This window comes from Podarcis pityusensis (genome assembly GCF_964106645.2).
Source record: "Podarcis pityusensis genome assembly, chromosome: 3".
NCBI classification, from domain to species: domain Eukaryota; kingdom Metazoa; phylum Chordata; class Lepidosauria; order Squamata; family Lacertidae; genus Podarcis; species Podarcis pityusensis.
Window position 1 is genome coordinate 64,028,217 of NC_138026.1, and position 14,672 is coordinate 64,042,888.

Sequence of the window (14,672 nt, forward strand, 5' to 3'; positions counted from 1 at the left end):
CTGACTTCCTTTTTAGATCCCCCCCGCTCGTGCCGAATCCGAAAAAAAAAAATTCCTTTTTTTTTTCCTCCTTTTGTACCCGGTTACCCAATTACTCACGGGTTTTTGTTAAATGTCCGAATTTCAAATGGAAGAAGCCAGCGCTCTCCGACGAATGGCATGCGGCTGCACTCGGCAGGGGAAGCGATAGACTCAAAGTACCACGCCACTCCCAGGCACCCGATCCGTAGCCTTTAAAAAGGCTCCTTCACGAGTCGGGAGGGCGCTGACGGTACCAGCCGAGTCCCCATGTCCACGGGCCCCGTGCCCGTGGTTTTTAAGGGTCCCCGCGTCGCCGGCGCGGTAGGACCCAGCCCCTGCCAAGCCAACTCCCTCCGGAGCTCGGAGGGAGTCCGCCATTCGGTGATGGCGCCAACCCGGAAGTGCACTAAATATATTTAACTTTCCTGAGCTATTTGAGGTCCAATGCTGTTTGGTCTGAAATCAATGGCAGAATTCCCACTGACTTCAAAAGGGACAGGTTAAACCCATTAGCATGCATTAAAAGCAACTCAAGTCTTGTTTCCCTGTTTTAAATGAGAGGCTGTATCTAGACTCTCTTTAAAACTTACAATACAATCAATGACTCTGGCTCTGTAGCTCATTATTTTTAGCCTTGTTACTGATGCAGTTGCTATTGAACTTCTAGGGAAAGAGAAGGGGAATTGGGCCTCAGAATTTAGTTCCAAAGGTAGAAATCCCAATAGATGCCATAGCTCTGTTCTTAATTAATTATTTAACCACAGGGCATCTTTTCAGCTTTCTACTCAAATGGCACAGCTCACTGAATTCCAGTTAAAAGTCGTCACTTTCTCCACCATAGTTCATGCTATAATTTAACAATAAAAAATCACTCCAGGGTGACACTTAGCACACAGGTTATTTTTCTTTAAACAGCTGAATGGATTTCTTGCTTCCCTTTCATACTTAGTTCTCATATACATACATACATACATACATACATATAAATATAAATATATATATTCTTTTCTTTTCTTTTCAGAGGTATTTTAATAATTCACTGTTGACTTTACCTTTATTAACGATGATTAGAAGTTTTAATGGCCTTTATGAAACAATTAATTTTGTTACAGCAAGGCAAAGAGTCAAAGCTAACACAGCCACTACCACAATACTTGCTGCAATTGTTCTTATAAAATACTTATCGAAAAGATTTTTAAAAATCCAATGCATTTTTAGTATAAGACTCTTCCATTTAGGGTAAGTAATAAAGCAATCTTGAAAGCTACTTATACCTGACTTCAAGGTGGCATTTCGAGTTAAGCTCATTATCCATTCCCAAATGTTATATTTGAGGCACTGCAGTACCACACTGCACATATTCACGCCTAAATGGTTGACAGCTAGGCCTGAATGCGGGTCTATGTGCTGACAAGGCAACAAGCATTAGAGGGATGTTGCCATCAGTTCTTGGGACCTGACTACATTTGTAGTGTGGTGGGGATCTGGAAGATCAGACATTATCCAAAGCTTGAATCTGAGTTGCAAACTACAAACTATCATACTGACCAGTTTATTTTCAATTATTACAGCAATATTACAATTACACTGCACTTGATCCAGCAAGGGAAAACTATGTGCTGAAGAAAGGTTACATGCACATAGCCAGCATGGATGTGTATCTGCACGGTTATACTCAGCCGGTCACTTTCAGCACTATTATTTTTTTAATGTATGACTAGAGCTGGACACGGGTGTCGCTGTGGGTTAAACCACAGAGTCTAGGACTTGCCGATCAGTAGGTCGGCGGTTCGATTCCCTGTGATGGGGTGAGCTCCCGTTGCTGGGTCCCTGCACCTGCCAACCTAGCAGTTTGAAAGCACGTCAAAGTGCAAGTAGATAAATAGGTACCGCTCCGGCGGGAAGGTAAACGGCGTTTCCGTGCGCTGCTCTGGTTCGCCAGAAGCGGCTTAGTCATGCTGGCCACATGACCCGGAAGCTGTACGCCGGCTCCCTCGGCCAATAAAGTGAGATGAGCGCCGCAACCCCAGAGTCGGTCACGACTGGACCTAATGGTCAGGGGTCCCTTTACCTTAGAGCTGGATCAAGGCTGTAGGATTGGGTAAGGAATAAGAGGAGATGGGCGGAGAAGGGGGTGTGGTGGGGGCGGGCTTGCCTGGGTGTTACCACTGGGGGGGTGACAAAATGCCGGGCGGCACTCACCTCGTGGCCTGCAGTGCGCCTGCTTCACACGTCTCTCCTGCGAGTGACAAGGTGGCTTGAGCGCCCACAGGCTCCGTGCTGCCCCAAACGGTCCACCCACCCCCCCAGCTGTAGGGCAGCTGAGTGGGAGGAGGCAGGCATGGAGCATCCTGCCCCAGCTCGCCCCGCCCCCCAGGCAGGTTGCCCCACCCCTGGGCGCAGGGCATGTGCGGCGCCCAATCGGCTTGCTCCGCCGCTGTATGAACCCCAACTTTTAAAGAGCATATTTGGAAAAATCTAGATCACTTCAAAAAGTCACATTGTAATACATCTCAGTTTGAATGTTCTGCCTTTCCAAGGCTGGCTCCTTTGGGGCAAATCACAACTTTCCCCTTATATGTCACATCTTCAAATGCACATACACCCAGTGGTTTTCCTTTCACACATGAGGTTTCTTTTTAAGATTACTTATTTATAATTACATTTATACCCCACCTTCCGTCCAAGGAGTTCAAGAATAGGGGAAGCATGCTTAAAGAGCCAACCTTGGCATCTGGTGCACTCACATAGCTCTATCCCATTTGCTTCATGTTGGCCAGCCTCAGCCTTACAAGGGAAGCCAGCTGCACTTACAGTATGGCAGTTCTGTGGCTTTGTTTAAAAGAACCAAACTTGCTTATCTCCAAGTGTCACGCTCCTGGCACTGTACCTGTCTACCAGTCTTACACCTACTGCTGCCCAGCTTCCTGACCCAGCATCTGGCTTCATTCTCAGCTGCCAGCTTCTGGCTCTGCTCATCGCAGTTTGACTGTGAATTCCTTATCTCATCTCTTTGTTTTCCATGTTTATTCTCTTCACCATTCAACACCTGGCATCTGTTATTACCGCTATTAGTCAAGATGTTGAAATTGGAGATTAGCTACCTATCTGCAGATGTTGTAGAATGCTATTGAGAATCTTGTTTACTGGACAATAACTATTTTAGTTCTAGAGGGCAGACAGGACAATGCTTTGCTACTTCAAATAAAGACGACAGCAGCTGGTGTTAAAAATAAGCATCCCGTGTCATAATCAGATTGTCATTTGACACAATGTCAGATGTTTCTAAAATTATGTAAGTTAAGTTGACTGGCAGTTTTTCACATTAGCTGATTCCAATAATTGATCTTCCAAGTGGTATCAGTAAAGGAGACCACCACTTATCAAGTGCCCCATAAAAGCATGCAAAAGCAGTCTTCTGATCATCCAGGGCAGCTAGAAATTCACCTTGAGGGTGGGGAAACAAATGTGTAAATGTGAGTTTCTAGTCAGCACAACTGCAAGCAAAACTTTTGAAAATGTGGCTGGGGTATCTGAGCACCCACATGTTTGCATATGATCATCCATCAGCAAATAATATGAAGTATTTTGTTTTCCGAGCTAAGTCTTCAATCTTAATCATACTTATTAGGACATAAATCATACTGAATGCAGCATGACTTGCTTCTGAGTAGACATGCTTAGGATCATGAAGTAAATCACCATCTTCCCATGCTGTTTTTCATAACACCTAATCTCTTTTTTTGTTGTTACCTGGAGTAGTGAATAGCTTGATGTCCAGCAATATTAAAATAGAAGTCAGTTGTATGTTTCATCTCATCAGTATGGCCAGAAACCTCAATCCAATGGCCTATTGGGAGGCAGTAAACTCCATCGACCAAATTGCTTGGGTTATAGACACTACATCGATCATGGTGGGGCCCGTTGCCTGAAATGAGAACACACACAATTTGTCAGTCAATACAGCTCAATGGTGTAAAAACAAAGAGCTCTGAATTCATGGGATTTTCATTCAGTCGGCAGGGCGGGTACACATTATAAACACACACAAACACACATATTATAGGTTGACCTGGACCTAATCATGGTTAGAGTAGACCTATTGAAACTTAAGTCCAATTGATTCCAGTTGCTCTGCCATAAGCATGACCAAGTCTGGATTCAACCCTATGTGTATCCTGTTGTGGGGAAAGCAAGACAGCCATCCATTGGAGTAAAAGTCATTTTCCTTCAGGAAATGGAAACACAAGGTGTCGTGTAAGTAAAACCTAAATTTAAAGGGGGAAATAACTCCTTTCATTAACTGTCACTAGAATTCCTTTTCTCACAAGCTAATGACCACATGTGCAAAATGTTACTATTCAGCGATGCCTTCAAAATGCGGTTTCATCTACAAGGTTTTCTAAAATTTTCACCTTTCTTATTATAAATCCATCATTCAAGGAAGCAGATGTAGTGAGAACTCCTGAGCAGATGACTGCCACATTATGTTTCTAAATGAAGTGACCTAGACACCAGCAACCACTTTGTGCTAATTCTGCACCAGAGATTTCAATACACATTGTTTATCTGTGGATTCCTTCCCTATTTCAGGCATTAAGAGTGCCATCTGCTGTGTAAAGCATGGCATGTGCCACCACAAAATCTCTTGCCTGGATTTGTAAACACTAACTCTACATTTGGAAAGCCAAACAAAGTTTTTTCTAGCTTTTGCAGACTGTTTATGAAACATCTGGTTAATTCTTGTTTTAAAAGTAAGGCGTACTTTAGTGAAAGAGAATAGAAGTACCAGAAAGGTAGATCAAAGAGACAGGAAGTAATATCAAATATGGATCAAATCCTGCATAAATCACCATTAGCCCAAATGGACTTGTTCCTGAGAACAGAGACTCCTCCACAGAGTCACCACCAGGCCCCCAAAGTAAAGCAGTACTGGGGACTTCTTCTTCTTCTTCTTCTATGCCCCCCCACCCCAAATTGCGGGATCAGTTTGGTCTTGAGCCAGAGAATAAAATCAGAGAGGCATCTAAAGGAGAAAATGTCATGCAAATCTGGTAGATTGAAAAAGGTCTTCCTTTTTCTGTTTTAAAGTACAAGTGCACAGGAAAACACAGACATACACACTTGCCCACAATCAATCTTAGGTTTGTAGAACTTATGGTGGGCAGGGAAGTACTAATTGACACAAACAGACAAGAGTGCAGCGTGAATACATCCCATCAAGCACTGCCCAATGATGTAGATGGGAAACATAAGGGTAGATTTCAGAGGCATAAACCTGGAATCCCTCATGTGTGGATGAAGATGCACAAATGACCATATGGAAACAGATACCTACATATGCATTAACGCCCCACTGTGGACACAAGCAGATAATGGTGATGAGAGATGAAGTTCTAGACCTTATTGAGAAATTGAAAAAGGACAAACCATCAGGTCCAGATGGAGTTAATCTAAGAGGGTGGAAATCCATATGAGATTGGGTGCAGCTAATGGGGAGGGAAGGAATGGTATCCCCTGATAGATCTTTTCTCTTGTCCAGACCAGACCATTCTGGCAATAGGGGAATTGGAAATGCTAAGAGCAGGAGCAGCTACTGAATTCAGCTCATGCCTCTCCTCCTGTGAGAGACACAGATCATCTCTCCAGGCCTTTAATGAATACAAAAAGATATACTCATTCACAATCTGTTCTTTTGTTTCAGAACAAATGAAAAATAAACCTAGCAGGCTCTTTTAAGTTCATTTTTCTATTCATTCTTAAATTACTTCAAGCCCAGATTTGGATGTACTTCCTTGGTGTTCCTCTGAATTAGCAGATTTAGATGATCAGTCCCCAGTCCACACATACAACGAAAACAGGCTTTGGGGCCAATCTTGAAGGCTGAATTTCATGTAGAAATATCTGGACATAAAATGCTCTTGTACGTGGTAGAATATGCAGCTCACATCTGGCAAAACCACAGTAGGGCAACAAATGTATAATATATCCTCATACGCAGAGACAAGAAATATCACCAGATTTACCTGTTTTTGCTCAAAAAGGAGTTAACATAGTATCACACCCTTCATGAGGAAGCTTTTCAGTGTTTTGAGGGAAAAACTGTGATTGGCTCCTCAGTTTGTAACTTTAAGCAGTTATACATTGGGGGGGAAATGTCTGTAATATACCACTTTAGAAATAATGGCTGTTTAAATCATCAACCTTTTTCAATTTCCACATACCCCCTTCTCCCATACAGAGTTTAAAGGACAAAATTAATCAGTTTCCACCCACCTCCTCTTTCACTTGCTGAATAATAAATGAAAGAAACACAAAAATCACTTTGGAATAGGGATGTGGCCAAACAAAGAGCACATTAGTAAAGTCCAGATCGATTGACAAATACATTTTTCTCTCATTGCTATAGCTTTAGCTTTCCTATTTGGATAAATGTAGTTTAAAGAATTTCTTTTTTAAAGAAAGTGTTTTCTTAACATGAAATAAAACACAACCTTGTACAGCACCATTGCAATATTTAATCAATTTCATTTACAAATCACACAAAAGCTCAGCTCCTATAAGTTAGCTCAAGGAAGTTCATGCACGGGAAGCTCTTGGTCCTTCCTTCCCACTGTAACCATCCTTGCCTGATTTTTGCCTCCGTCCTACATTGTCCAGGAGCAGTTTTCCAGGGGACAGAACAGCAACTGCTGACATTTCCACTTACAAGAATTAGGTAGCAGAGAATGGGAAAACCCTATGCTTGAGACCCTGGAAAACTACTGCCAGTCAGAGTAAACAGTACTAAGTTAGATGGACAAATAAAGCAGCTTCCTATGTCCTTCCTAATATATATATTGATTGGATTGATATATCACCTTTTCCTCCAAGAAACTCAAGGGAGATATACATGGTTCTCCCCTCCCCCATTTTACCTTCACAGCAACTCTGTAACGTAGGTTGTTAGGTCCAGAGACAGTGACTGGCCCAAGGGTACCCAGTGAGCTTCATGGCTCAGTGGGGATTTGAACTGTGTTCTCCCAGGTCATAGTCCAACACTTTAACCATTGCATCATACTGGCTTTCCAGCACACACACAAACACTTCTACCACACTAGAGAAGGAGCAGTTGAGAAAGGGCCTGTGGAAGCCTGTAGGCTGCTCTCAGACTCTTTTGCTCTTATGCAAACACAATTGGCATGGGGAAGGTGGTTTCTGTGCAAGGACACTTTGCTTGACGTGTTGCGCAAAGCCTAAAATCTGGAGCTGTGTGCCTGCATTATGTCCGTTACTGGTGTGGCCTGGATATCCTATGTGGAAGGAGATTTTCATGTCCAAAGGCTAAGATTAAAAACAATGGAGCCCATCACTGACAAACATTAGGAAGCCAAATAATGGTTATTCTTGAAAGGATATATTTCTGTACCAAGGATTCCGAACTAAGTCCTTTTTTATTCCACTGTTGTTCAAAAACTCTCCCATGCAATTTGCTTGCACATCAACATGTCCAAGAACAAAGCAATCAGCAAACTCTGCCTTACAAATCAATCTCTGTGAACAGTCTTTCTTTCAAAGCCTGCAGGACTGCCCATATGGCTCCTGGCATGATGCGTAAGAAAGATGATCAAACTGGCATATCAAAAAGCCACTGGCTTTATTGCAAAGGAGATTAAAACAAAGATCTCTGAGCAATGAGCAGCTCATATGGGAGAGAAGAACAAATAAGAATATGAAAAGCAAGTAAGACATGATCAAAAGAAAGAAGTAATCCAGAGTAGCCCAAGATCAGTGATGGGAGGGAAAACATAAGCTCCAAAGGGGTGTGGGAAGAGGGAGGAGGTGCAAACATCAAAAGAGCTGAACTCAAGCACACAACATGCTGGGTAGCATCTTATGCATGGAAACCTGTAACACAAGCAGGCTAAGAGTCCTGGGGCAGTTCCAAGTGGTCCCAACATTCTTGTAAGGCATCCACTATCCACTTTCTTAAAAAAAAAAAACTTCTTAATGGTTGCAAAGAAAAATAGGCATAGATAGCAATGTTTCTGAAAGAAACATCCAGCTAGCTAACTAAGGAAAAACCATATCGAATGCAGCATATTTCATGTGCTCTCGCAGGGGAATCTGAGTACAGAAAACAGATTTTTTCATGGTGTGATATGTTCACTAGATCTGAAATTGGTGCCCTTGTTACTGTTCCAGAGACTTGATCACCACACTGGGTCTGGCATGTCTGTTTGTAAGTTCTGTTTTCTGGATTGTGACTGCACCAGCCATGCCATTTGTGCATTCATCAGCACTGTCAGATACAGGACCAAAAATTTCAGGGTGTGTCCTTCCCAAGTGAATCTACTGACATTGGAGCTCACATTGCATCTCTCAAACACTAAGGAGACATCTATGCTACAAGACATCAATGACTGAACTATACAGCCTCCTCAGTATCAGGAGACCTCTGAGAAGCTTTCCCCAAACTTGACACCCCACTGCCTAGAAAAATCCAACAGCTGCAGAAAAGGGTACTAGCATTTTAAGCGCCAGATCAAGGAGCAGGGCTTTCTTCTGGGATAGCTCAGTTAGTAGAGCATGAGACTCTTAATCTCAGGGTTGAAGGTTTGAACCCTACACTGGGCAAAAGATTCCTGCATTGCAAGAGGCTGGATTAGATTACCTTCATGGTCCCTTCCAACTCTACCATTCTATGACTCTATGACCTTGTGTAACTAGCCCAGGCTACAAAACTCTGCCAGCTGCTCCAAGGCACCACTGAAACAACTTTATTTTCTGCCTCTGCTACACTGCCACAACTGTAACCCTGATCTTATCCAAGGTCTTGGCCTTGCTTTGCTTTACCTATCATGTTTCAGAACCCTGGCTCTACAGATCTCTACCTTGCTTGGGTCATCATCACCTTCCCTTGGTGCTGAACATCACCACAGAACAGGACATTTCATTAAACTCCCCATCATGATCTTGAGGTCAGTCAAGATCAGTGTTTATGTGAACTTATGACCTCCCGCCAATGTGTTTTACTTTCCCTTTGCTTACACTGAATTACATTTGCCATTTTAATGCCATTTTCACACATTCTGGATACATCTTTTGGAGCATTTCACAACCCTTTTTTTTCTACCACCCGCAGTGGTTTGGTGTCATAACTTGGCTACCTTACTGCTCATTCCAGTTTTTGAACAAATTGTTTGGGAGAAAGATGACAGAATTGTGTGGAAAAAATAAAAATGTTATTAATAAGAATAGCACAGAAAATTGTTGTTGTTGTTGTTATATTTCCCCAGAATAACTCAAAGGTTGAAAGCTAGTCTGTCCTATATAACTGAAAGAGACTGCTGTTCAAATCCAGACAACTGGGTTGCAGCTCAGCAGTTGAATTTATCTGAATAAACTATGGGGGGGGGGGAGAATAAGATTTTACAATATGTAAAACTGGATTAATGATTATAGAAGAAACACAGACAGGCAGATTGACACAGAACTCGTGGATGTGCAACATTCAATGGGGAGCTGAAAATTCAGCTTAGCTGTCTGATCAGATGCTTTTTTAAAAAAGTTTCATAAAGAGATTCAGATAAATCACTTCCAACTTTCTGTAGTCTTGCATTACAATGAAAAAGAAAATTCATTGAGGTCCAATTTTCACTTACTGTACTTCAAGGAATGATATTTTCCTGTTAACATTATTAGGCTTCACCATTGAACAAAACAAGTCCCACGTTTCTAAACCCTTGAGATTGAAGTCTGCTATGGAAGCATCCCTGCTATTTCACATTTTGACTTAAATTCAGTATTAGATGGCTTGGAATGCAAGACTGAATTGGTATTGATTGTTACTGTATAGAGCTATGGACATGTTGAGCTTCCTTCATCTAAACAGAGATGGCTCAGACAACTTGGCAATGGGCCTGCTTGGTTTCCAAATAGCATTTCCCCTGTACATTTCTAAAGCCTGGCTTAGCATATCAAAGATGCAAAGGTACATCACAAAATGTACATTACAAAAACTGTATACCTAGTCTCTGTTTTTCAGCAAATTATGGTGGATAATAAGTAAAGATATAGTGTCCGCCCCCTTTAGTTGTTTCAGCAGTAAACAATAGGAAAAAACAATACTCACTTGCTATTCTGAATGTGTTAATTTTTGCTCATTGGATCAGTTAAAAAAACCTGCCCCTTTGTTCAGGGAACTGAGGCATTGCTGTGTTAAGTATAAGCTTTATTCTCTCTCTCTCTCTCTCTCTCTCTCACACACACACACACACACACACACATCTTGTAAGTCAGGAAGAGAACAAAACCTTTCTGTTTTCAAGTACTTATAGGTGGCACAGAGGCAGAGATAAGGCTGCAATCCTTTATATACTTACCTAGAAAACAAGGGAACTTACTTCTGAGTATACATGCCTAGGATTATGCTATAAGTCTCTTTCACTGCTCTTATTTACAACCATCAAATGGACAATTGCAAAGCTAAAACTAAAGGCTTGATAAGCTGTAGCTAAGGAGCAGAGCACATGCTTTGCATGAAATAGACCCATGTTCAATCTCCGGAATTTCTAAGCAGTGCTGCGAAAAACCCTTGTCTAAGACCCTGCCAGACAGTTCAGACAATGCTAAGCTAGATAGACCAATGGTCTGACTTCAGTCCCTGGCATAACACTCAGAGTTGTTCTGAGGAGATAGACTGTGATGGTAAATTTCATCTCCTGATTTTTGCCCCCACCCAGAAAATATCCAATATGCCTCCACTGCCTTTACAGCCTATGCATGGGGGCACAAAACTGGAAGGAGAAAATCTCAAGCTAGAGTTGCTACCTGTCCCTATAAAAAATGGGATCGTCCTGGTTTTGGACAAAAGTGTATCCCCTTAAGTGTAGGTGGGTTCTCACAAGGCAAGACATAGTGATAACAGCAAGAACCTTTATTGAACTACAGAACTGGACAACAGGGGCAAAGCAACTGCTTATATTCTGAAGGCCTGGGCCACTCCCACTCCCAACAAGATTGGCTGCCTAAACTTCCAAGCTGCGAATCATAAGTCAGAGTTTAAGGGCCAATGGCAGAGGCCCAAATCCTGAAATGTTCTGTGACTGGATATCAGGTACCGAATCAGAACACAGGGGCTCAGAATCCTTAGTCCAGACTCAAGCTCAGGCAACACAGACCACTGACTACAGTGGTACCTCGGGTTACAGACGCTTCAGGTTACAGACTCCGCTAACCCAGAAATAGTACCTTGGGTTAAGAACTTTGCTTCAGGATGAGAACAGAAATCGTGCTCTGGTGGCGCAGCAACAGCGGGAGGCTCCATTAACTAAAGTGGTACCTCAGGTTAAGAACAGTTTCAGGTTAAGAACAGACCTCCAGAACGAATTAAGTTCTTAACCCAAGGTACAACTGTACATAATATCCCCTTTCCCATTTGGACTTCAAACAGAACGCCTTTTCCTCCACATTTGAGTTCAGCCAGCCCCAAATGGCAGTTGCATTGCTGTTGGTGTGGTTGACAAGGAGCCCAGCCCAGCACAAGGGACAACAGAGAAAATGTGAAAGGAGCAATCTCTTCTCCTTCCCTACCTCTTGCTGGTGCTCCTCCTCTGCTGCCGCCCCCAAGTCTAGCATGGCGTGGGGCTGCCACTGTTCAGCCCCCTCTGCCACCCTGACCTAACCTCTCCTCCTCCCTCCTCCTCCGCACTCTAGTCTCTTCTGATACCAGCATGGGCAAGAGGCTGGAGCTTCATCTCAAGTCGCCTGTGGGAGCTGGCCATCTATCCCTGGCCCCTGCCTATCTATGTGAGTTGAGGGAAAGAGCAGGGCCAAAATGGTGAGGGAAGCGGGAGACCAAATGTGGGGAATCCCCTTCCACAATGTGGGGGAGGATTTGGTGCCATGAGAGTATGTGTGACCCTCCTACCCCCACCCCGACCAGTCCTTTATTTTGTGTGACATGTCTCATATTTTGCCCAACCAAAGGTGCCAACCCAATTTTAGACCATACCGGAAAAGTAACCCATAGAAGATTGCTCTATTTTCAATGTTTTGATTTTACAACATGTTTGTGTTTACTTCTTGTCACTTACAAAGTATCCTTATACCTGAAAACATTAAAAGATCTAATACTGTTTGCTCAGCAAAAGGATTGAAATAAGCTGTGCTTTTAAAAAAAATTAGGCAGTCAATACCTAGTTGTACTTAATGTTCCTTCCCTTCTATTATTTTTTAGACAAGATTGAAATGCACAAAGGGAATAAAATTTAAATTTGTTGTTAAAAGTCGATTAAACTCTCATAGTGCTGTCTTGTAGGAGAAATGAGGATTTTCGATTCTCAGGTCCAAGAGGGACATCTAGTGGGAGCAGAAAGTATTGATTTATAGACCATTCTAGCTTGAGGAACGAAAAGAGAGAGAGCAAGAGAGCAAAAGATTGAGGAAGGGGGGGGGGGAGAGACATGAAAGGGAACAAGAAATTACAACTGCCCTTCTCTAGAAATATAATTATTTCAGTAAAATCTTCTCTGGAGGTCACAGATTTGGAGAGTGTGTTAAAGAATTCCTAGTTGTCATAATTAGATTTTACTAATACCACGAGGAAATGATGGGCTACAAACTGTACTAGCAAGTTAAAGATGCATTGTTTCTGAAACCTACTGTCATTTTGCAATGGAACAGGAAGATTTCCTTATGAAACTGAGCTACAACAATATATAGCTACCTTCAGTACCCAGTCCATTCTTCCCTTCCAACTATCTACTTTAGCTTCTCCAGGTCTTCTCCCTATTTCCAATACTGTCTGGCTTTTCTATGCAATTATAAGTAGAACAGAACAGATTCTCACCACCATTACACACACAACTATCCATAAGAAATGTACTCAAGTGTTTTAAAATAACACCTGGTTTTGAAATTTTAAAGCAATAAAGCACAATTCCAAAAAATAATAATAATACCAAGATAGTGTATTTATATACATGTCTTAGCTAAATATTAACTGTACATGGTGCAACTTTCAATCACACACCTTACTACTCTCAAGGTGCAAATAAAAACACTGAACTGCAAAAGAATGCCTTTTATTTTCACCAGCCTACTGCAACCTTGAAACAATGTGGCTTTCTTTATTTTCCTCTCCAGTGCCATAAACCATGGTTACTTCCTTAGCTGCAGCAGCTCATAAACATTTTTGTCTGGAAGCTGCACTATGTAAACTATACTCTCAACTTGCATTATTATTAAGCGCTGCATTTGGATGTGAAGCCATCTTGAACACTGTGAATGGGGCAATATAAATCTAATGTGACCTCTGTGGGTGTAGTAGTTTCCCACCATCCCTATGCGCCTGCGTAGCATCACTCTGTAAGTCATTCACCCCTTGAAAAGGACTTCTGCACCTTTCTAGCAGTGTTTCAAAATTACCAAAGAAGTATGACCTACTGGAACTGTTGGTCTTCACCAAAATATACATGCTCACAGGATATTTCAGTGATTGTTTTGGATGCAAATGCATTTTTTCCCTAAATTCTGCCTAAAGGTATCCAACCACACCTCCTTCGCAGGAGCCTACATTTCATTTAGAAGAGATTTATGGCATATATTTGCAACAGTGGGGTGTACAGGTGTTAAGGGAGGGGTACCTCTGGTGGGGGGCACTTTGTGCTCCTTCTGGAAGAGTTTGTACACCTTGCACTCAGTTTTCACCTGTGGCTCCTGTGATAGGAATTTTATGGTCTTAGATATATGGTAATGTTCATAAGTGTACCAACTAAGCACATACATAGATCAGCACAGGAAGGCCAACCTGGAACCATTTTGATTCCTAAACTGAGCAAATGTTTTCTCTGCAAGGTCAAACTGGAAAAGTCTCCCCATTGTCTTTTCCTTCACAAATCCTGTCTTAAGGGTGTTTGAATAGGGTGTGAGCCTGTGACATGGCCCAGGAACTAAGTATTTATCACTACAAAAGAATGGCCAGGCTCCTCAGGCAATCCAATCAAGTAACCTGCCAGACAGGAGATAAACAAGGACAAGAGAAAAACAACATTTAAATTTCTGTTTAGACCACTTTCTTCTGTGATGTATGTATGATGTTTCTGGGGGTGGTCTTGATCTACAGGGTGGCAATTTCAAAAGTCTTTATAAGGCCTTGCACACTATTTTTCTGGGTCCTCCTCCTCTCCTGCGTGTGAGGGGAGCACCCTGTTGCAACAGATCAATAAAGATCAAGCTTACTAGCTGCTTTGCTTCTCAATATTCTCTGGTTGGCCTCTGTTATTTTCTTCTACCAATAGGGAACCTATGTAAGGACTCTATATGGGCTCTTGGATACCCCATAAGAGAAAAGGGCAATTTTTGTTTACAACACTCCTAGAAGCTGTCAACATGTGGACAGTGGCCACACTGGAAAACAGCTTCTACTGGCTGGCTAACCCAGGTGAAGGTACCCGATAGGTCTCAAGTCAAACCCTGGTAAATTGAGCAAATGAAACCAATAGCGGGTTCAATGGTCAAGAAGGCAGTTTCTGCATGTGCTGTAGAGGGAGGTGAGGTGCAGGTGGGGATCATCAACCTGGGAAGGTAGCTCATCTAGGAGAAGAAAGACTCTGATCCTAAACCTTGTATCTTCAGGAGAAGAAAAGGCTAAGGATTAAACCCTACAC

At 42.3% G+C, this 14,672-nt stretch overlaps 1 protein-coding gene across 1 annotated transcript in view; it reads right to left on the reverse strand.

Moving 5' to 3' along the window:
• The window catches only part of EPM2A (EPM2A glucan phosphatase, laforin), a 36,501-nt gene that overhangs the window by 18,988 nt on the left and 2,841 nt on the right, over positions 1 to 14,672 (reverse strand). The window contains exon 2 of the mRNA XM_080998589.1: positions 3,775 to 3,949. Within this exon, the coding sequence (XP_080854715.1) occupies positions 3,775 to 3,949 (175 nt within the window). The remainder of the gene's footprint in view (positions 1 to 3,774; positions 3,950 to 14,672) is intronic.